Source organism: Schistocerca piceifrons, chromosome 1 (genome assembly GCF_021461385.2).
Source record: "Schistocerca piceifrons isolate TAMUIC-IGC-003096 chromosome 1, iqSchPice1.1, whole genome shotgun sequence".
In the NCBI taxonomy this organism is placed as follows: Eukaryota; Metazoa; Arthropoda; class Insecta; order Orthoptera; family Acrididae; genus Schistocerca; species Schistocerca piceifrons.
Window position 1 is genome coordinate 438674532 of NC_060138.1, and position 24989 is coordinate 438699520.

Genomic DNA, 24989 nt, shown 5'->3' on the forward strand with positions numbered 1-24989 from the left:
CACTGAGTAAACTCTGTAACATCTGGAAACATCTTTGATGGCAGTTGATGAGCTTCAGTTGCTCTCTGCAATCCATCGACAGACATACCAAGAGTGAGTCAGTCCGATGGCACTGTTGCCCAATCTATGCGGTTGATGTTTTTACCTTATTGTCTGTGGAGAAGATGTCTTTGAAAAGTGGAAGTTGTACTTTAACCTCTGGGCGTTAACGTTTCACCAAGCATGATGTGAATCGCCGTGTGCCTATCTATCTCATCTTCCTATACAGCAGGTTTCAACGTCGCAATCTTCCTAGTTGGCGTAGTGGTTAGCACATTACATGAGAATTCGAGAGGATGGAGGTTCAAATCCCCGTCCAGCCATCCGGACTTAGGTTTCCCGCGATTTCCCTAAATCAACTCAGGAAAGTGCGGGGATGGTTCGTTTGAACAGGGCACGGCTGATTTCCGTCCCCGTCCTTTCCTACTCCGAGCCTCTGCTCTGTCTCTAACGACTGCGCTGTCGACCGGACATCAAACTCTAATCTTTCTTCCTTCCTTGGTATAACTATTTTCCTATACTGTAGTTCACTTTGAATAATAAAAAAGTAAAAAAGGCTGGAGGTGGGACGCATTATAAAACCGCCTCGAGCTTTCGACTGTCTCCATAGCAGATAACTGATTGTCAACGACAATGCAAAATAAATTCGAAGTTTTAATTAAGCCGTTTGAGGAGACGCTGGAGATATCGAATCTTTCTTCATATAATCCAGCTCATTTGACGGGATATTTCTTCAATAAGAATTCTTACGATTACTGTGAACCCAAACACTGACGTCGTTGCTGGCATCTTTAATCATCCTGAGGAAACATTAAGTCAAAATTTTAATTACTCTTTGTGACTTGCAAACAACAGGATTATAATGTTTTCTCGCCGTCTCCTCACCCCCATTCCCCTCTTCCCATCCGACAGTCCCATCATACAATACCTCACAAATATTATCTCTGATCTCTGCCTCGAAAACCGGTGAACTAATAAAATGAATGCTCTGCGATGACATTATTCCTATGGAATATAGCAAAGGAAGAAACTGTAAAAGTAGAAAATAAAAAAATACTGACTTCTACTCCTATTAGCTGACAGCTTCGAACAAATTATTGTAGGGCAGGGCTGAAGAACTGAAATGGTTCAAATAACCTAAGGACATCACACACACCCATGCCCGAGACAGGATTCGAACCTGCGACCGTAGCGGTCGCGCGGGCAGCCCGGCACTGAACTTCTTCGAAGTCTTCCTTAAATCTGACCTTCTATGGATCCTAAACACTCGAGCAGTACTCAAGAACAGAAGACAGAAGTCTTCGAGCCAGTGACGTATCTGTGAACTATTCCATATGATCGTACCTTCTTTAACAGCCTGCAATGAGGCACAGTGTCAAACGCTTTCCGGAAATTTGGAAACATGAGATCTGCCTGCTGTTCTTCCTCCATATTTCCCAGTATATCACTTGCTGAGCTTCGTACGAGCGAAGCTTTCTTAAATCATGCTGATTCATGTACATAAGATTCTCGGTCTCAAGAAAACTTTTTACATTCGAGCTGAGAATGTGTTTGGAAGGTAGGAGACGTGGTGCTAGCGGAAGTAAAGCTGTGAGGACGGGGCGTGAGTCGTGCTTGGGTAGCTCAGTTGGTAGAGGTCTTGCTCGCGAAAGGCAAAGGTCCCGAGTTCGAGTTTCTGTGCGGCACACAGTTTTAATCTGCCAGGAAGTTTCATATCAGCGCACACTCCGCTGCAGAGTGAAAATCTCATTCTGAATACTGATGATATTCCAAGTCTATGGCACAGTAGTTCCTATGAATAATAGCGTGACTGATGAATGTAGGGATGGATGCTGTGTAGTGCCACTTGGAGCCCAGTGTTTCACAGACGGCTGTGTGTTGCAGGGTGTGGGACCAGTGCAACGTGGTGCAGGACTACCTGACGGTCTACGACGGCTCGTCGACGACGGACCCGGTGCTGGTGCGCCTGTGCGGCGGCGACGCGGTGCCCGACATCGTCAGCAGCGGGCCCAACATGCTGCTCGAGTTCCACACCTCGCCCTACGACAACCCCTTCCACCCCGTGCCGCTCAGCTACCTGCCCGGCTTCGAACTGGACGTGCAGGTACCGCGCACGAGCTGCCACGAAGTAACGCTGCAGGCGTTTTGAATGCAGGCACCTCACACCTGACGATGGAGTTTTATACCTGCAAACACCTCCACTGAAAGCAACACAGTATATAATTATCAGTTTCAAAAATGGCTTTGAGCACTATGGGACTTAACATCTATGGTCATCAGTCTCCTAGAACTTAGAACTACTTAAACCTAACAAACCTAAGGACAGCACACAACACCCAGCCATCACGAGGCAAAGAAAATCCCTGACCCCGCCGGGAATCGAACCCGGGAACCCGGGCGTGGGAAGAGAGAACGCTACCGCACGACCACGAGATGCGGGCAATTATCACTTTCTCTTTGTTTAGAGAAGGTTGCTGCTGCTTCTCAACTGCAAACTGAATTGACGAATAACAATTCCAGTTACTAAAAAGCACTTTATTTCACTCCACGAGTGCTGTCAGCTGCAGTATGGAAGCCATTTTCTAATAGAATCCGAAACTGACAACGTATGTGTAAGCAAGCATCGTGCATAATCTAGGGTATTAGTAAACGCATTCAGCTGCATTTAGTTCTTTGTTTTTCGATCACTACGGGTTTAATGGCACTAAAGGCCACATCTTCAAGCTAACATCTGAATAACAATAAATAAAGAAGGAATAACAAGCTTGAGACATCCACTAACCTGTTAATTTTCTAAGATAACTTATAAATACTTAAAAAAATAAATAAACAATTAAACCTTTCAAATGAGGATATTAAAATATACTATGTGATCAAAGGTATACGGACACCTGACTGCAAATGAGTTACAAGTTCGTGGCGCCTTCCATAGGTAATGCTGGGCTACGTTCAATCAGGTGTTGGAAGGTTTCTTGGGGAATGGCAGCCCATTCTTCACGGAGTGCTGCACTGAAGAGAGGTATCAATGTCGATCGGTGAGGCCTGGTACGAAGTCGGCATTCCAAAACATCCCACAGGTGTTCTACAGTATTCAGATCAGGACTCTGTGCAGGCCAGTTCATTACAGGCATGTTATTTTCGTGTAACCACTCCGCCACAGCCCATGCATTATGAACAGGTGCTCGATCGTGTTGATATATGAAATCGCCATCCCCGTATTGCTCTTCAACAGTGGGAAGCAAGAAGATGTTTAAAACACAAATGTAGTTTTGTGCTGTGATAGTGCCACGCAAGACAACAAGGGGTGCAAGCCCCCTCCATGAAAAACACGACCACATGATAACACCATCGGCTCCGAATTTTACTGTTGGCACTACACACGCTGGCAGATGATGTTCACCGGGCATTCGCCATACCCATACCCTGCCATCGGACCTCCACACAACGTTTTTGCACTATTCAATCGTCCAATGTTTACGCTCCTTACACCAAGCAAGGCGTCGTTTGCCATTTACCGGCGTGATGTATGGCTTATGAGCAGCCCTTCGACCATGAAATACAAGTTTTCTTACCTCCCGCCAAACTGTCATAGTACTTGCGGTGTATCCAGATGCAGTTTGGAATTCCTATGTGATGGTCTGGTTAGATGTCTGCCTATTACACATAATGTCGGCGGTCTCTTTCAATAACAGACGAGGTCGGCCTGTACGCTTTCGTATTGTACGTGTCCCTTCACGCTTCCACTTCACTATCACAACGGAATCAGTGGACCTACGAATGTTTAAGAGTGAGGAAATCTCGCGCACAGACGTATGGTACAAGTGACACCCAATCACCTGACCACGTTCGAGGTCCGTGAGTTCCGCGGAGCGCCCCATTCTGCTCTCTCACCATGTCTAATGACTACTGAGGTCGCTGATATGGAGTATCTGGCAGTAGGTGGAAGCACAATGCACCTAATATGAAAAACGTATGTTTTTGGGGCTGTTCGGATACTTTTGATCACATAGTGTATTTGCACTAACATAATTAAAACATTAGAACTAAAAAGCTCGGAAATTTGTACGCAACATTCGTTGTCCGTCAGAACAAAATACTGGTAAAAGGTGGTATGTCATTCGATAAAACAGACGGATTCCAATCCAACATGGTGGATGGGTCCTAAGAAAATTACACTATAGTGACGAGTTTGATCCAGGTTGAACATCCCTCTATTTTATTGCAACACTTCTTGGTTTTTCATGACAGCCGCAAGTTAGGTGTTAATAGTTTTTCATTAATTTCGCTCTACCGAAGGATCCCAATGGTACAATATTTTTAGGACCCATCCACCACATTGGATTTGAATCCGAGTGTATTATTCCACGACATATCGCATTGTAATGGTGTTTTGTTCCAACAGACAACGAGTAAAACTACCGAGCTTTTTAGATCTGATGCTTTAGCTAAGTGAGTGCAAATACTTTAATATTCTAATGTAAAACTTATTAATAGTTTATTTTTAGTTTTAAAAACTTAAAAATTGATTTTAGAAAATTAACATATCAGTGGATGTCTCAGGGTTATTATTGCTTCTACTTTCATTGTTTATACAGATGTTTACCTGAAGATGTGGCTTTTAGTGTCACGAAAGTGGTAGTGATCTAAAAATTAACCACTAAACCGAGCTGAAGCGGCTTATAAGTACCCAAGATGGTCATCCAGAAAAAGATGACTATAGAGTGTATATTGTGCTGTGGTGAAACGAAGGCAAATAATTATGAAAGTAGAAGTCGGATGGATAATAAAGTGATGAGCACAGTAATGCTGGAAAAAAGATAGGCGTTTCATTATCATATAAACTGAATGTTCTGACAAAATAAAAGTAATAGCATGCTTTGGCATTAAAATAAATGTTATTTTGATGGTTCGGCGTTTTGAATTGAATGTTTTACCAGCTAAACGCTAAGAGTAGTTGTTTATATTTAATGAGATGTTAATACAGGACGGTGCGTGCAGGTCAAGAGAAAAACCGTGAGCGGGCATAAGTTAGAAAACAATGGACTGCAGTGTGGACGCAACGTGTACAGCTTACAAAAAGAAGACCTTGTTTACTAACATCGGAAGTGCAACTACGAAATTGCCTTTACACGAAGCTACCAATAACGGAACGGATTTTCATTGGTAAAGCATACAGTTTAATATTTCGAACATGTTAAAATATTATTCCTTTTAATGTTAAAGGTTGTCAATATTTCAGTGCATCAAAATATGACATACCGTTTATTCCCTAAGATGTTTTCTACTATCGTAATTATTTGACTCTGCTTCATAACAGCACAGTATAAGCTACATTTTTCCTTTTTCTATATTTTTCAGAATCAACTAGAAATTGGCTTCAACTTCAAAGCCGGAACCGGTCGTGGGGTAATGTAAAGAACATTTTACTAACTTGAGCGGTTAGCAATGAGGACAGCACAGCAGGGCGCTTGAGTTTCCCGCGAGGCCACCTGCGGCCACGTTCGTATTCATCGCAATCTCGTGATTATTGCAGTACAACAATACAATGAGTACTAACGACAGAAATAACACATTCATAGTATCTCTGGGAGTTCCATGTGTTGTTGTCAACGAAAGCAGCCTTAAAGACCAATCTTGTGTTACACAAAAATGCCATCGAATGAAAAAGTAAGAATAGTTAGCTTGTAACAAGTGTGTTGTGGAGAAAAGCAATTAAACTTAAGCTATTGTGCGTGATTTTATGAGCGATCACGTCACATGGGACTTCGCATGTCAACTGTTCGGTTGCAAAGCAGCCGTGCTGTTTTCCTGTGCTTATATGTGAGCGAAATTTTATTTGATTTATGTCCCTCTGAAACCAGTTCGCACTTCATGTTCGACTTTCTTCTGAGCGTACGTTAATCTGTTTTCTAACTTATGCCCGCTCACGCTTTTTCTCTTGACACTTCCAAATCCTTTCGAAAAACTAAAGGTAGCTTCACACTTTTAAAAAACAACAGCAGACGACATAAAAGAGGTTGAGCGACTGTAGTTCGATAGAGGCCCAACACAGCGACAAAGAAGCAAATAAAGAGTAATATTTCAAAAATGGCTCTGAGCACTATGCGACTTAATTTCTAAGGTCATCAGTCGCCTAGAACTTAGAACTAACTAAACCTAACTAACCTAAGGACATCACACACACCCATGCTCGAGGCAGGATTCGAACCTGCGACCGTAGCGGTCACGCGGTTCCAGACTGAAGCGCCTAGAACCGCTCGGCCACACCGGCCGCAAGTAATATTTCACTGCGTAGTGTTGTAGCGCCGCAAATTAATACTTTGCATAATTTGACAACAATTATAAACGGTACGAAAGGTACCAAAGTCTGTCCAGTTCAGTAGAAACAGGTGGGGGGGGGGGGGGGGGAGTGCTTGGCGGTACAGAGAGCAGTAAAAAGAGAATAAAACACCAAATTTCCTGATCACGACTACGACTCAGACATAAGATAATAAGCAAAGAACACATTCTTTTCTTTATTAAACGTCTGTTATCTTTACGCATGTAATCTTACTGAGAACTGTTTAAATTCTATTTTCATCCTGATCCTTATCAAAGCAGACAATTGACCAATCGTTGCAGGAGGTAATCTAGTGCAGTCAACGAGAGTTTTTCCCAACAAAGGTCACAATTTGTGAATAACGTTTCATTAGCAAGAAATTGTGTCGTCGTCCATAGGTGTATCGTGCACTGGCGCAAAATTAGCGAGTTCCTCCAGAAGCTGAACTCAGCGTCAACGCCTCTCACAAATAGTGCAATCTGAAACACATCCACTCAATCTATTAGTTTAGATTAGATTAGATTCAGTTTTAGTTCCATAGACCCAAAAAAATAAGATGATTCTCGTGGCTGTGGAACTTGTCAGAAAGTATAACATAAAAAATAAAACATTTTAATATAATACTTATTACGCTGATCAGGAGATTGTCGAAATAGGTGTATACAGTGCGGTGAACTGTAACAGCTAATATTTACAGAATTAACACGCTGTCAGAATGAAACATTGTTATGCACTATTAATAAATTTATCATACGCAAAATACATAATCTTGACTGTTGTGACCAAGTGTTGTCAAATTGAAAGCTTAGAGACGTTTTTATTTAAGCCAGCTTAACTTTCTGTGTTAAGATATTAATCTTTAGAGTAGAAGGAGTTTCCTATCAAAAAGGTCTTCAAACTTTGTTTAAACTGCGTTTTATCTGAAACCAAGTTTTTAGTGATTGCTGGCAATTTATTGAAAATGCATGTTCCTAAATATTGGATCCCTTTTTGGACCAGGGTAAGTGATTTTAGGTCTTTATCAAGATTGCTCCTATTGCTAGTATTGATACTATGTATTGAGCTATTGGTTGGAAATAGAGATGTATTACTAGCAACGATTTTCATTAAGGAATAAATATACTGAGAAGCAGTGGTTAGAATACAAAGTTCCTTGAACAGGTTGCTAAATGAGGTTCTTGAATTTACACCACAAATTCTTCTTATCACACGCTTTTGCACCCTATAAACTTTTGCTCGGTTTGATGACTTGCCCCAGAATATGACCACATATGACATAATAGGATGAAAGTAAGCGAAGTATGCAAGTTTCTTTTATATTTATATCTCCTACATCTGACTTCATTCTTACTGCAAATAGTCAAACCAAAGAGGGAAAAACCAAGTGTTCAGTCTTATCTTTCGCCACAGCTTTGATGCGTCTGCAATCTATTCTCCATGAAAGAGGAATTGTTTTCTAACCCTGAAGCATCCGTGACCAAAACTTTTGCGGCAGCCACAAGACACTCTTTGAGAAATTCTCCATCGCTGAAGGGACGCACTGTTTCGCCATTTTAGAGCCGTATGACAGGTCACTATCAGTACAACATCGTTGTCGTTGGCGTGCTTATCTTCCTGTAAGTGCATTGCAAGGAATAAATAAAGTCTCCTGAAAAAAATCACAGAATTCTTCATAAAAAGCAGTATCATTTTCAAGAAATATATATGGATATGAACTTTCTTCTTTCCCTCTTTCCTGTTTTAGCTCCAGAATAAAATCGGTAACAAAGTGATCACGAATTTCTCACTCTGTACTTCTTCCACACCGACAAAATAGCTTTACAGAACAGACAGTGTGGCCGGCCGGGGTAGCCGAGCGGTTCTAGGCGCTACAGTCTGGAACCCCGCGACCGCTACGGTCGCAGGTTCGAATCCTGTCTCCGGCATGGATGTTTGTGATGTCCGTAGGTTGGTTAGGTTTAAGTAGTTCTAAGTTCTAGGGAACTAATGACCTAAGAAGTTAAGTCCCATAGTGCTCAGAGCCATTTTTGAACAGACAGTGAGGGCCAGGTTTAATTTCAATAAAAAACTAATATTCTTCCCACTGTGGATTGAAACGTAGGGGTCCGACCGATTTTCGTTTTGAGCACCTTAACTCCTCCTCATCCATTTTCCTCTGACTAATCTTGTCCCACCATGTACGCAACGCCAAAGACATTTCGCCACTGACAACACTATCTACACGAAGTAGACAGTCCAGTCTTGTCGAATACGAATCGGTAACAAATGGGTTATCTTAATAGAGAGGTGGTGGGGGAACCGCCGGATGACAGCGCCGGCGAGCAAGCGGTGTGGGCACTCAGGGGCGCCCGCACCCACAACAGCGCATGAGCTGCAACTACCATACACAGTTTGTATACTGTTCTTCAGACTTCCAAGTGTGGTACGATGTAAGACGTGTCTGATATTTCTACAGAAAGCAGTAGGGGCACTCTTAGAATCATTACACATTAGTGAAGATAATGGTTTCAACACTATGGACTGGTTGTGGAGCTGTTTCCATCCCAGAAAATACGGCCGAAATATGCAACATAATGTGCAAATAGCTTCGTAATTTAGTCTCACTAAAACATACAAATATGGTGCAAGATGTTTTGCTAGAACTGACCTCTCAATTGCTTTCCATAAAGGTTGGATGAGATTCATGTCTACCGACCTGGATGGCCAAGTCACTGGCAAGAATTGTTCAGAATTTTTTTCAAACCAGTCGCAAGTAACTGTGGCCCAGTGACGTGGCGCAGTGTCATTCATAAAAATTCTATTGTTGTTTGTGAACATGAAATTCATGAGGCCGGCCGGAGTGGCCGTGCGGTTCTAGGCGCTACAGTCTGGAGCCGAGCGACCGCTACGGTCGCAAGTTCGAATCCTGCCTCGGACATGGATGTGTGTGATGTCCTTAGGTTAGTTAGGTTTAATTGGTTATAAGTTTTATAAGTTCTAGGCGACTGATGACCTCAGAAGTGAAGTCGCATAGTGCTCAGAGCCATTTTTTTGAAATCCATGAATGGCTGAGATGGTCTCCAAGTAGCCGAAAGGAGTCGTTTCCAGTCAATGTCCGTTTCAGTGGGACTAGAAGACCCAGTTCACAGCACATAGATACAGCCCGTACCATTAAGAGCCAATACCAGCTTGGACAGTGCCCTTTTGACAACTTGGATCCGTGGCTCCATGGGGTCAACACCACACTCATACCCTACCATCAGCTCTTACTAAATGAAATCGGGACTCATCTGACCAGGATATGGTTTTTCAGTCGTCCAGGATCCAGTCGATATGGTCACGAGCCCAGGGGATGTCGTTCCGCTGGCAAATACACTCGCATCGGACGTCTGCTTCCCTAGCCCATTAACGCCAAATTTCGCCGCACTGTCCTAATGGTTACGTTAGTCGTACGTCCCACATTGGTTATCTGACGCAGTGTTGCTTGTCTGTTAGCACTGTCAACTCTATGCAAACGCCGCTGCTCTTGGTCGTTAAGCGATGCCTGCCGTCCACTGCGTTGTCCGTGTGGGAGATAATGCCTGAAATTTCGTCTTCTCGGCACCCTCTTGACACTGTGAATCTCGAAATTTTGAATACCCTAACGATTCCGGAAATGGAATGTTCCATTCGTCTAGCTCCAATTACCATCCCTCGCTCAGTGACTCGTCGTGCGGCCTATATCACGTCTGAGAAAAGTATAGTGACAGCTCCGCCAATGCATTACCCTTTTGTACCTTGTGTAAATGTCATCACTAAATGTGTATTTGTCACGCTTGAAGTTTTCATTGCAGGCGATTAATTATCACACGCCGACTACTACCTGGTCTCCTCGCTCTTTAGCTCTTGTACTCGAGCCACGACCTACTCGCTACCCTACTCCCGAGTAACTGCCAAGGCCACAAGTAACGAGCGAGCTTGATGGGCATGCTGACTGCCTCGCCCGCGTAAAGTGTTACAGGCAGTTTGCTTCCTCTGCGTTGAGATACATGTTCGAATAATAACACTAAGGTATCTGCCATACTTTCGTCACAAGACGGCTGGCCCTACGCGCGAGAAGCTGAGCTTCTTGTTGACTGGCTGCACTCGACTCCAGCTCGTTGGCCTCGTGTTAGGGCAGAGCACACCGTGGAGCCATTTGCTACGCACGTCTTCCATTACGGCGGTATGTGGGCACATTCTGCTCCTCCGGATGCCCCTGCCGGCCGCAAGAGGTGTGGCGAGGCATTACTGGCAGCGCGGCGCAGGCCCTGCAGGTGCAGCGCGGCCGGGGTGAATAATGCACCGCGCCCTCTGCAGAGTGGCGCGTGCAATATGCATGCGGCCCGCGCCGGAGGCCTTTACGCGGGTATCGACCCCCTGCTGCTTCCGCCTCCGCCGCCGCCTCCAGAAGCCACCGGCGCCGCGAGCCGCCGCCGCCGCGGCTGCCGCCTTCCGAATGCTGATGTCGTCCGCTGAGCGGGCTGCCGGCCCGCATGGGGCGCTAGCGAGCCGTGCCGTCGTTTGCGCAGTGGCGCGCCGGTGCAGTAGAGGCACACCGTAGTATCGCTAGCTAGAGCGGACAGCGGAGAAATGAAAGGGCGAACAGTGGCTGCCCTTTGAGAATTACGTCAAAGGATAGGTGAGAGCTCACTAGGTACTTGTCCAACACGAAAGGACAAGCCCCAGGGTGTAAGGTGTGGACGTGATGGAGGGTTGGGGTGAGGATGTATAAATATATTTAGTCTGACTTGCGCAGGGAAATGACTCGACATTCTGTTATCACTAAAACTGCAAGTATTGTCAATTGTACACTCTACTAATTGACTGTGAAATGAAATGTAGTAACCATAGAGAGGTAACCCTTATGACACATAGTCAATTAATGTTGTTTTCAGTATGTACAATAGCAAAGAAGTTTAATTAACATTGACCGAACCGCAACACAGCGTCAAATGATTTATCATTAGAGGGTTGTCAGTGCTTGTACAATTCTTGAGCGTATAGATCATAGAAAAGGCGGGAGACGCAAAGGAAACGTAAATACATTCTGCTCCAATAAAATTATAAACAGCCGACCAGTTGCAATGGATAAAGAAATTCTTTACCTAGGTTTATGCAAATATCAATTTGTATTCTTTAGAAGGTAACAATTTTACATTAGTAAGGCCTAATGTACCATCGCCGTTTTTACAATTGTCGGCATAAATCCATGTGTCAAAAATAAAATATAGCCCCAGAATTAGGGTTGTCTCATGATGGGCTCCTTTATACTAGTCATACCAAGCCGTCTTCCGTCTTCTTTTGTTATTCTGCCAAACCAAGTGTTCAGTCACGATTTTTCCGCCTAAATGTTTTTTTTTTTTTTCATTGTGTTCCTCCTGTTTCCTTGAGCTCTTGTTTTCCGCGCCGATCTATTTCAATTTTAGCTTTACTGTGATGATAGTAGAAATCCACAACCTGTCTAGTTAATCCGGTTGTTTTCGTTATTTTAATATGCCCGTAGAACTTGAGCCTGCGTAATTTCATATCCGAATAAATGTATGTTTGCTTTTCATTTTCTTTATTTACTCTAATTCTGCGTATTCCGTTTACACTATAAGCGGATCCCCGAACTTTTCTCATTACTTTTCGTTATCTCTTTATGATTTCCTCAATGATTCTCTTTCCGTTCAAAATGTTCAGCCAGTTTCCATTTGGTGGCAACGAATTTAATAACCAATCTCTTGTAGCCCAGACTTCTAAATGGTTTCACCTAAATTCTCTCCCTTTTATCGGATTTAGTTCTCAGAATTTTCGGTGTCGTTTTGTTATAGACATGTACTTCCTTTATCCTAATATTTGATCTTCTGAACTTGATTGGGTCGTTAATTTTAAGCACATGTTTTTGTTTTCGCCAATACTGGAAAAATTTTTTTCTTTGAAATGTTACCCTAAGTTGTGACTTCTCAGAACATTTCCCACTCATTCAATTTTACTGAATTTTACTACTGCTCTTTCATCTGGCAAATAGCACATTGCGTGCACTTCCCTATTTTATCTTCCACTGAAACTTTCATACTCACACACTGGTGCACAAAGGTTTCGTCTCAGTCTTCTTTCTCAGTGTCGAAATCTTGTCACTATGTGTTTATATTGAGGCACAATTGCTTTCTAAATACGAAGTTTCGATGTTCTTGTTAACTGTTCACCGGTAAATGGTTTATTCACGCCAAACATTCCTCTCTCTGCATACGTTACGTCATTATACCAATTAACAGTGCCTCCTAGTTATTTTAAGAATCCAGTCTTCTTAACGAGCATCTTGTATCCAGTGTTAACCCCACTTCTTCTTCATCTTTCCTCCTTCCTACAAAACAGATCGTTTCCTATTCATTAATCTTCAGATCCACTTCCTGTGCCTCCTACATTAACTCTCTTATCTGCCGTGTTTGTCTTCCTCCTCTGGAGACAGAACGATGTCATCGGCAAATGCTAACTGTTTAACCTCGAAATTTATATTAACAGCTCTTCTGTCCGGTGCTGCTTTACGGGTGCTCCCTGCCATACGCGACTGAGACATGCAGTCTCTCAGCTTCACTCGCATCTCCGCGCTAAAACATTCAGATTCCCTGCTTTCAAATCTTCCTTAGTTTCCTTAAACCGCGTTCTAGTAAGTCTTATCGGATTAAACCGTTTCCTGATTCTTCTACTACGTCCCATTTGCTTTCCGTGATGGTATTGCAGGCTTACGTGAAGTCTGTTAATGGGCAATATACATCCTTACCACAAATCTACGTCACACATTACTTTAAGTATGAATATGTGGCCTGTGTGATTGTAAAATTTCCTGGCATATAAGTTCCCGGGTATGCAGCCAGGTGTCGTCGTCCAAGTGGTGCGGTATTTCGGAAAAATGATTTGTTGCCGTGTCAAGTCGTTTCCAATTACCACCAGGACCACACGAAGATGGGAATAAGTCAGCTTCATGATGAACGGCACAAGTGGGACGTCACCACCCAGCTGAATACCTCAGAACATTTTAGAACATTTTTCATGACGAAAACGTCCGCTACGGTTGTAAAATTATGTATTGACTAAAGCGTCTACATCAGCAGGTTTCAGGAGCTCACATCCAAGTATATCTGTGAACAGTCGCACGAAGCGTCAACGTGAAAGCTGACTTAGGAGCCACTACATGTTCCATAAATGGCGCATCAGGTTGAATACCCAAATGTGCCAACTCTTGCTTGGTTAGGGTGACTTAGGTCAGCTAAAGTTGAAAAGTGGTTTTTGCACCTGCGCATTTGGATATTCAGTCTGATGAGCCATGTACAGCAGATGTGGTGCGTTGTAAATTACCTTTGACATGTACGCTTCGCCCTACTATTTATACATATACCTGAAGATAGAGCTGATTCCCTAAAACTGTCGAGGCGGTGCAGTGGTTAGCGCACTGGCCTCGCATTCTGGAGGACGACGGTCCAAAGCCACGTGCGGCTGTCCTGATTTTCGTGATTTCCCTAAATCTCTTCAGCAAATGCCGGGATGGTTCATTAGCAAGGGCACAGCCGATATCCTTCCCCACACTTCCCTAATCAGATGGGACCGGTGACCTCGCTGTTTGGTCCCCTCCCTCGATCAACCAACCAGTCCCTAAACCTGGTAGCATAACGATATTAGTCAATAAAAAATTGTACAACTGTAGCGGATGTTTTCATCATGAACATTACATAATCCAGTTCTAGATGTCACAGCAGAAAAAATTATGTTCAGTTATGTTTAGCTGGTATTGATTTGATTTCTGACATCTGGAATTTGGTACTCAGGTGGTGCTGGTGGATGCCCGGTCGCATAGCTACGTGCGCGACCACGCCCACTGCGAGTTCCTGCTGACGAGCTTCGACGCGCCGTGGGGCGAGGTGGAGAGCCCGCAGCACTCGCTGCCGCCCAACACGACGTGCCGCTACCACTTCCAGGGCCGGCGTCACGAGACGGTGTGGCTGTCGTTCCTCAAGTTCCACCGCGCCGACTGGGACACGGGGGCGGCGGTGGCGGGCTGCGTGCGCCTGTGGGACGGCCGGCTCGACCCGGTGACCAACAGCAGCGGCGGGGGCGGCGCGGGGGCGGTGCAGCTGCTGGGCGAGTTCTGCAAGGAGGAGGCGCCGCGCCTCTGCGACCACAGCCTGCTCAGCAACAGCACGCGCCACACGCGGCCCTGCGCGCTGCCCGAGAGCTACGTGTCGTCGGGCCCGGAGCTGACGCTCGACACGTTCCAGGCGAGCGCGCTCTTCCCGCTGTCGTTCCTGCTGCGCTACGAGTTCGTCGACACGTCGCTGGAGGGCGCGCCCGCCGCCGGCGCCGAGGCCGGACCCTGCGACCGCGTCTTCCGCTCGTCGCCGCTGTCGCCGCGCGCCGGCCGCTTCCAGTCGCCGCGCAGCGTCTTCCTGTACGGCCGCGGCGGCGCGCACAACCTCAGCTGCGTGCTGCGCTTCGAGGCGGCGCCGGGCGAGCGCGTGCGCCTCACGCTGGCGCGCGCCAGGTTCGGCGAGCGCGCCTGCCACTCGCGCCGCGACCCGCGCACCGGCCGCTGGCGCTGCGCCAGGCCGGCTCCAGCTGGAGGCCGCGCGGCCCGCGCCGCTGCCGCCGCCGCCGCCGCCGTCGCCGAGCTCTGGGTGTCCGAGTACCCGTGGCCCGGCGTCCAGCTGCCCAGGGACTGTATCTGCTCCAGGCTGTCGGAGCCGCTGCCGATGCAGACGCTCTCCTCTTCCGTCGTGGAGGTCAATTTCACGGTCACCTTCATGAACATCACACAGGACTTTAGCGACTTCAACTTCGAAGGCGAATACCAGTTCGTGTCGGCTGCCGAAGTGGGAGATGGCTTGTCGTGCCTTGCGACAAGAGAAGATAGGAGGTAAAGTGGATTACCAACACTTTACTTAAATGTATGTACCCGACTGATACGCATCACTAAAATCTGTTTCGTACAACTTTCCGAACGCCTCTGAGACACGAAAGATTTACAAGTTTCCGGGTCGTTGATACACAGAGGGCAGATATATATTATTTATTAGGTTCCGTGGCTCAGTGCGGGCCAAACTTACTTGGTCATGGAACGACTCATTGCCTTGTCAGTAGACAGGACTGCTGTGAACTCGGACCACAAACATTCACTTTGTATCCCTGTTGTGCCCCGCCCGGTCCCCGGCACGAATCCGAAAATGGTTCAAATGGCTCTGAGCACTATGGGACTCAACTGCTGGGGTCATTAGTCCCCTAGAACTTAGAACTAGTTAAACCTAACTAACCTAAGGACATCACAAACATCCATGCCCGAGGCAGGATTCGAACCTGCGACCGTAGCGGTCTTGCGGTTCCAGACTGCAGCGCCTTTAACCGCACGGCCACTTCGGCCGGCGGCACGAATCCGCCCGACGGATTTGTGTCGGGGTCCGGTAAGCCAGTCAGTCTGTGGATGGTTTTTAGGCGGTTTTCCAGCTGCCTCGGCGAATGCAGGCTGGTTCTCCTTATTCCGCCGCAGCTCCACTATGTCGGCGATTGTTGCGCAAACAAGTTCTCCACGTACGCGTACACCACCATTACTCTACCACGCAATCGTAGGGGTTACACTCGTCTGGTGTGAGACGTTCCCTGGGGGTCCACCGGGAGCCGAACCGCACAATAACCCTGTGTTCGGTGTAGGGCGGCGGAGAGGTGAAGTGGACTGCGGTAGTCGTCGTGGGGTTGTGGACCACTGTGGCTGCAGCGGGGACGGAGCCTCTCCGTCGTTTCTAGGTCCCCGGTTAACATACAATACAATACAATACAAAACCGCATCTACAACTTTCCACGCCGCTGCCAGCAAGTCACTTGCCTAGAAGGCACCTGTATCTTTGTCCGCACTTGTTCATGCCCCCTCTTGCGGCAGCCGTCCTCCAGTATCCCAGATACGGGGCAGTGACACACGCAGGGCGGATACAATCAACTGCTCAGCGCAACAGGTGTCACACGTGCATGACACACTAACCTATGATAAGTTACACACTTTCAACGCGTGGTTAAATTTCACTGTGTCTGTAAAGGAATAGAATGAAATAATAGATAATTGGGATAAAAGTTTTAATACGTAATTTCACAAGCAAAATATCCACAATATACTACGAGAAAACTATCTAGCTTATCATGCCAAATACACGAAAGCTTTAAAAGGCCGTGCAGCAAACCCTTCCTCCTTTGCGGGACGACAAATGCAAACCCTGTAAGCTCTAACTATCCTAGGTATCTACACACACACACACACACACACACACACACACACACACACATTTGTTGTGTGTGTGTGGGGGGGGGGGGGGGAGGGACGACAAATGCAATTGCGTACAAATGCATTGCGTACATATTTTCACTGTAACACAGACACAAAGATAAATTTGGGTAAGATGTCAAACAAAAATGCCACTGCTCTGCTGCCAGAGACCACGTGTCCCTTATATCAAAATACTCAACAAATACCCCTCAACAATTTAGTTTTATCGTTAGATTTCTGGTTCATCATATAGCACAATTTCTATTACAAGTTTCTAAGGTTTGTAGAGGGGATTTACTAGCTAATGTTTTGACGTCTCGAGACATACCATTTGGATATAAAATGGAAGATCGAATACGCTTCACAATACGCACTGTGTGTGAAGAGGTTGCGCTTGTCAGTCCCTCAGGTATTTACGAAATCGCATATCATTTTCGCCGGACTACAGCAGCTGTAACAAACTGGTACGTTCGCATCTAGGGGGATTGATAGTCGAGGTCCCAGGACGTACCACTCTCTCGAATTTGTAGAGGACACCCTTCGTCAAAAAGAAGAGGGCCAGACGGCGAGAACGCGAAACACAGACCATGCCATAGAGTACTGAGTTCAGAGTTCAATCCGCCCACTCTGTTCATACCGTGAAGCGGGAGATTTGAAAGCGATCCGATGTTCAACCACATTTTACCTCAAAACCTGGGAAATTAATGAAAGAGAAAAACAAAGACTTCTTGGAATAGTAACGGAAAACTGGAGGAGGAGGAGCGTAATCTCAAGACTGGATCACATAAGAAATGAGGAAATACGGAGGAAAATGGAAGATGGAAATACTGTTATAGACACAACGGGAACAAATATGTTACTTTGGTATGAGGATCCTGAAAGGTTAGAGATTAAAAGATGATCGAAACGAGTAGTGCAATGGATTCACCTGGAAGAAGTAAAAGAGTTAGACCAGCGAGAACATGCGAAGCACACTATCTGCAATATGGAGACTGGATGGACAATAGACAGTGGGGAATGGGAAACTGTGATAGCTGCAGTAAATTCGCATGTATACGATTCATTGCTAGACGTGAGTTTCTTATCACAAGTTTACCTGCTAGGTCCCCTGTACAATCGTAAAATTTCGTAATAAAAATTGTCAGACACCCTGCATATAAAGCATCCGTCCAAGAAGTTCTGGGACTCATTTTATTCGGGTGTTTAGGCGACGACACCGCAGTAACTAAGGTGGCAGCTTGAACTAACCACACTGTAAATAGTAGATGTGTATTCGACGAGTCAATTCTGATCAGGCATTGTTAAGTACAGGATGTACGGCTGAGGTGTGTCAACGTTGCAGTGTCACAAATGGTAATGGAGAAAAGTGTGTGCAAAGTTTGTCCTGTAAACCATGATCCCCAAACAAATGCAACGATGTGAGTACGCCTGCGGTGACTTAATTGAAGTGCAAATCCTGGACAGTTTTTTTCCGGAAAAAATCATCACGGGTTGGTGTTATAAATACAAAACGGGCTCAAAACGACAAACTACAGAGATTCACATGAAAGGTCAACGCGTTGACATCTAAACTGACATTGAAGCCAATGTGATACACGAGTTGACCATCGTCCCACAGAAAGAATTTTCTGACAACTCTGCAAGCTGTAGGATCGTTCTGTGAGTTATATTCTATTGAGTGGGAGAACATAGAACACATGAAGCATTAAAATCACCTTAACTTTTCTCTATTTTTTTGTTAATTAAGTTTCGGATCGTTTCGGACTGGCGGGAATAATGCAGATGTAAGACTACTATGAATACATAATTTAGAAGCATTTAGGGAAGAGAAAAAGAAACAGTGTTTTCATAAGAAAAAATGTGACACGTACCCGACACAATACTAGAGATCCATGATGGTTTTGACACTAATGATATTGATAGACAGTGTTTTAACTGCCGTATAATCGATATTGTATGCTAAGGTGTTCTGTCGCCGCCAGAGATTTACCGTAAATGAGTGAGCTGGTAGTGTTGACGACCATCTGACTCAGCAACGTGCGCAGGTTGCGCGGCTCCAGCGGCGAGATCACGCTGCGCAGCCCCGCGGCCCAGCAGCAGCAGGCCAAGGCGGCGGCGGAGGGTGCTTCCAGCAGCGCGCTGCTGTCCGGGGACGACACCGGCCTCGGCTGCGTCAGCCACCCCTGGCTCATCGAGCCGGAGGACTCGGCCAACAGCTTCCTCTACCTCAAGATCCGCGGCTTCGAGCTGCCCTACAACGCTCGGGAGGATGCCTGCCCCACGCTCAATCGCATCGTCGTTTATTCTGGCGTCGATACTCGCGACCCTAAGGTATGTACATATGTTATAGGTCTTCAATCATTCTACTGATGTCCCTTATCTTTCATCATTACCTAACAATTAGACCCAACATGCAATGACAGACAAAAGAGGTGAAGCACCCAGAAGACATGATTGGATGTCATCAATGTAACTTCGTACATGTACACCATCAGCGGGTACGTGAATGATGAGTGTTGCAACTTTCTGTGACAGATAGAACCGTCACCAGAGTCCAGTAGTGTTGTTGCTGTTTTAGCCTTTTACGGTACGTAAGGACCGTGAACAGCATCAGGCCTTAGGTGGACATAGAGATGCCACGTACCCGTGTGAGATACCATTATCAGCACCCGACAGAGTTTGCTAGGGCCCTTATTGTGAGTCATCGTTAGCAGGCTGGTTTAATGGTGCAATATCCAGATTTGTGAGGTATTCCGTTGAGACAGTGGCCTGATGTTGGGTCATATGGGAACGAGACGACGGGCATCCTAATCAACTTTCTAGTCGGCAAGGCCTGACCACCATATGATAGAATCGTCGTATTGTGAACCAATCACGTCGTAATCCCTTCACATTTGCGCCTCTGCCATCCAAAAACAAGTAATTTACGCTCTGCAACATTCATTGTCTTACCGCATCATTGGCTGGAGACTAGGAACGGCTGATTTAGGAGGATGTACAGTCCCATATTCAGGCTGCCGGTATTATCAGTTGGGAAACTGCGGCGTTTGGAGGGGTGGCACTACCGGGAAGAATGGACTGCTGATGAATGGCGTCGCATTGTGTTCAGCAATGAATTTCGTTTCTGCAGTGTACTGAATGACTGAAGTTGGTGAGCATGGCGGAGACCCGTTCTTCACACGTGTTTGGGAGGCACAGAGGTGTAACTCCTGATGTTGTGAAGGGACGAGAAGGGGCGACACATCGGATGTGACTTCCGGATGGCTGGTAGTGGCTGCAGGAACTCCATCGTCACAACAGTACGTCATGGACACCAAGCATCCTCATGTGTTACCTCTCAAGAACCAGTCACAGTAGTTGTTGGCCCGTTTGTCTCAAAGAGAGGATGTAACAGTGTAATGACACCATTCTCAACCGAATCAGTGCATGTATCCAGGTCATAGTGGACGCAGCGTCGTACTGGTAAGTCCACTGCTGTTGCCAAGTTCTTTGTAAACTTCAATCGATTTTGTTCACTAAAATAACATCACATACCACTGCATTAAAGACACGTAACGTGTATCCACAGGACATGTGGCCTGTAATTGAAGAAGTGTCATGATGATCTCTCCATTGGCAAAACATTCCTGAATAGTCCCCCATTCGGATCTCCGGGAGGGGACTGCCAAGGGGGGCGGTTACCATGAGAAAAAGATTGAATAATCAACGAAAGGATAACGTTCTACGAGTCGGGGCGTGGAATGTCAGAAGCTTGAACGTGGTAGGGAAACTAGAAAATCTGATAAGGGAAATTCAAAGGCTCAATCTAGATATAGTAGGGGTCAGTGAAGTGAAGTGGAAGGAAGACAAGGATTTCTGGTCAGATGAGTATCGGGTAATATCAACAGCAGCAGAAAATGGTGTAACAGGTGTAGGATTCGTTATGAATATGAAGGTAGGGCAGAGGGTGTGTTACTGTGAACAGTTCAATGACCGGGTTGTTCTAATCAGAATCGACAGCAGACCAACATCGACAACGATAGTTCAGGTATACATGCCGACGTCGCCAGCTGAAGATGAACAGATAGAGAAAGTGTATGAGGATATTGAAAGGGTAATGCAGTATGTAAAGGGGGACGAAAATCTAATAGTCATGGGCGACTGGAATGCAGTTGTAGGGGAAGGAGAAGAAGAAAGGATTACAGGAGAATATGGGCTTGGGACAAGGAATGAAAGAGGACAAAGACTAATTGAGTTCTGTAACAAGTTTCAGCTAGTAATAGCGAATACCCTGTTCAAGAATCACAAGAGGAGGAGGTATACTTGGAAAAGACCGGGAGATACGGGAAGATTTCAATTAGATTACTTCATGGTCAGACAGAGATTCCGAAATCAGATACTGGATTGTAAGGCGTACCCAAAGCAGATATAGACTCAGATCACAATATAGTAGTGATGAAGAGTAGGCTGAAGTTCAAGTCATTAGTCAGGAAGAATCAATACGCAAAGAAGTGGGATACGGAAGTACTAAGGAGTGACGAGATACGTTTGAAGTTCTCTAACGCTATAGATACAGCAATAACGAGTAGCGCAGTAGGCAGTACAGTTGAAGAGGAATGGACATCTCCAAAAAGGGCCATCACTGAAGCTGGGAAGGAAAACATAGGTACAAAGAAGGTAGCTGCGAAGAAACCACGGGTAACAGAAGTAATACTTCAGTTGATTGATGAAAGGAGGAAGTACAAACACGTTCCGGGAAAATCAGGAATACAGAAATACAAGTCGCTGAGGAATGAAATAAGTAGGAAGTGCAGGGAAGCTAAGACGAAATGGCTGCAGGAAAAATGTTAAGACATCGAAAAAGGTATGATTGTCGGAAGGACAGACTCAGCATACAGGAAAGTCCAAACAAACTTTGGTGACATTAAAAGCAACGGTGGTAACATTAAGAGTGCAACGGAAATTCCACTGTTAAATGCAGAGGAGAGAGAGCAGATTGGTGGAAAGAATACACTGAAAGCCTCTATGAGGGTGAAGATTTGTCTGATGTGATAGAAGAAGAAACAGGAGTCGATTTAGAAGAGATAAGGGATCCCGTATTAGAATCTGAATTTAAAAGAGCTTTGGAGGACTTACGGTCAATTAAGGCAGAAGGGATAGATAACATTCCATCAGAATTTCTAAAATCATTGGGGGAAGTGGCACACGTTGGTGTGTAGAATATATGAGTCTGGCGACATACCATCTGACTTTCGGAAAAGCATCATCCACACAATTCCGAAGACGGCAAGAGCTCACAAGTGCGAGAATTATCGCACAATCAGCTTAACAGCTCATGCATCGAAGCTGCTTACAAGAATAATATACAGAAGAATGGAAAAGAAAATTGAGAATGCGCTAGGTAACGATCAGTTTGGCTTTAGGAAAAGTAAAGGGACGAGAGAGGCAATTCTGATGTTACGGCTAATAATGGAAGCAAGGCTAAAGAAAAATCAAGACACTTTCAGGATTTGTCGACCTGGAAAAAGCGTTCGACGATATAAAATGGTGCAAGCTGTTCGAGATTCTGAAAAAAGTAGGGGTAAGCTATAGGGAGAGACGGGTCATATACAATATGTACAACAAACAAGAGGGAATAATAGGAGTGGACGATCAAGAACGAAGTGCTCGTATTAAGAAGGGTGTAAGACAAGGCTGTAGCCTTTCGCCCCTACTCTTCAATCTCTACATCGAGGAAGCAATGATAGAAATAAAAGAAAGGTTCAGGAGTGGAATAAAAATACAAGGTGAAAGGATATCAATGATACGTTTCGCTGATGACATTGCTATCCTGAGTGAAAGTGAAGAAGAATTAAATGATCTGCTGAACGGAATGAACAGTCTAATGAGTACACAGTATGGTTTGAGAGTAAATCGGAGAAAGACGAATGTAATGAGAAGTAGTAGGAACGAGAACAGCGAGAAACTTAACATCAGGATTGATGGTCACGAAGTCAATGAAGTTAAGGAATTCTGCTACCTAGGCAGTAAAATAACCAATGACGGACGGAGCAAGGAGGACATCAAAAGCAGACTCGCTATGGCAAAAAAGGCATTTCTCGCCAAGAGAAGTTTACTCATATCAAATACCGGCCTTAATCTGAGGAAGAAATTTCTGAGGATGTACGTCTGGAGTACAGCATTGTATGGTAGTGAAACATGAACTATGGGAAAACCGGAACAGAAGAGAATCGAGGCATTTGAGATGTGGTGCTATAGACGAATGTCGAAAATTAGGTGGACTGATAAGGTAAGGAATGAGGAGGTTTTACGCAGAATCGGAGAGGAAAGGAACATGTGGAAAACACTGATAAGGAGAAGGGACAGGATGGTAGGACACGAGGGAATGACTTCCATGGTACTAGAGGGAGCTGTAGAGGGCAAAAACTGTAGAGGAAGACAGAGATTGGAATATGTCAAGCAAATAATTGAGGACATAGATTGCAAGTGCTACTCTGAAATGAAGAGGTTAGCACAGGAAAGGAATTCGCGGCGGGCCTCATCAAACCAGTCAGTAGACTGATGACAAAAAAAAAAAAAAAAAAAAAAAAACTACATGGCTGGCTGAAGTGATAAAGATCCACCCACACCCATACCAAAGCGCATACGTTAGGGACTATAATAGTCTCCACGAAATGTGGAAATACAGTACGAATAGCAATGGAGACATGCTGGTCGATTGGTCCAAGGAACAAAATACATATCTGGTCTTTGACGCCAAGCACCGAGGGACATTCAGATCAGCCGCATGGAACTGCGACTATAACTCGGATCTGTGCTTTGTTTCGAGGCATACAAACGATAACCACTGACAGCCTCTAGAAGGGTCCTGACGGACTTCCCTCATAGTCAGCACCACCCTGAGCTTATTAATATCGGGATATCCATCCCGATAATTAGGTCTTACCCTCGACCAAGGTGGAATTTTACAAAAGATGACTGGACAAAATTCTCTGAACAACTTGATTATACCTTGAGCTGGATCCCTCCAACCAGCAAGAGCTATGAGAGGTTTGTGGGAGCGGTCATTAGCTCTGCGGAAACAGCGATCCCAAGAGCGTACCGCAAAAAATACATTCCCGGTTGGACTGGGATATGCGATGACCTGTGCGCGGAGTTTCTCAAGAATGGGGACCGGGAAATAGCGGATGAATTATTACATAACATCGACTTTATTAGACAGCAAAAATGGGAGAATACTGTTGAAAATCTAGACTTTTCGAAGTCAAGCCGACAAGCCTGGTCCCTACTGCGGAAACTTGGAGGCGCAAATCCACCTGAACATAGAAAGGACGAAATATTTCCTAACAAGGTTGCATGCCGCATAGTTTCTGCGTCTAGAGGCCCACAAGATAGAAAGCACACAACAAAAGTGAAGAAGGACTTAAAAACATTTAAAAGGACTCGTGCAATGGGGTCGGAATATTCATCAGTTATTAGTATCGAGGAGGTTACCAATGCCCTGAAGAAGGTTAAACCAGGCAAAGCTCCGGGTTTCGATGGTATCCACTCTGAGTTCCTCATACATTTCGGAGCCTACACAAAACAATGGTTGGCTAAGTTCTTTACGGACATTCTCCAAGTGGGTAACATTCCTCCCTCACTTAAATGAGCAAAGATCATCGCAGTCCTGAAACCTGGTAAACCAGGCGATAGACCAGAGAGTTACCGCCCCATTGCCCTTCTCAGTATGGTCTATAAATTACTATAAAGACTGCTCCTCAACAGAATAGGCCAAACTATACTCAAAAAAATCCCTATCGAACAAGCAGGATTCCGTCCCTATCGCTGCTGTACAGATCACGTCCTATCACTGACAACATATATAGAGGCGGGGTTGCAGAAGAAACATAAAGTAGCTGCAGCACTCATAGACCTAACTGCAGCCTATGATACAGTTTGGAAACAGGGACTCATGTACAAATTAATCTGTGCCGTCCCCTGCAAGAAGATAATCAACAGCATTGACGATATGTTGTCAAATAGAACCTTCCAAGTAATAATGGGGAATGACAGAAGTAAACGGATGAAACTCAATAATGGACTCCCACAAGGTTCTATCCTTGCGCCCCTTCTTTTCAGCCTTTACATCGCTGACATGCCTGCAACCAGATCGCGCAAATTTGGTTATGCTGACGACTGGACTCTGGCAGCAGCCCACAGAAATATAGAAACTGCCGAAGATATCCTTACGAGTGACCTAGGGATTCTCAGCGAGTACTTTACAAAATGGAGGCTACAACCAATTGCTACAAAGACGAAGTATCTGCCTTCCAATTGAACAACAAAATGGCCAACAGAGAACTACATGTATATCTAGACGGGAAAACA

The 24989-nt window shown here is 45.2% G+C and overlaps 1 protein-coding gene across 1 annotated transcript in view; it reads left to right on the forward strand.

The window, feature by feature from the left end:
• LOC124733746 overlaps positions 1 to 24989 on the forward strand; it is a 194415-nt gene that overhangs the window by 141448 nt on the left and 27978 nt on the right. The window contains exons 5-7 of the mRNA XM_047248528.1: positions 1924 to 2143; positions 14164 to 15248; positions 18686 to 18971. Of these exons, the coding sequence (XP_047104484.1) occupies positions 1924 to 2143; positions 14164 to 15248; positions 18686 to 18971 (1591 nt within the window). The remainder of the gene's footprint in view (positions 1 to 1923; positions 2144 to 14163; positions 15249 to 18685; positions 18972 to 24989) is intronic.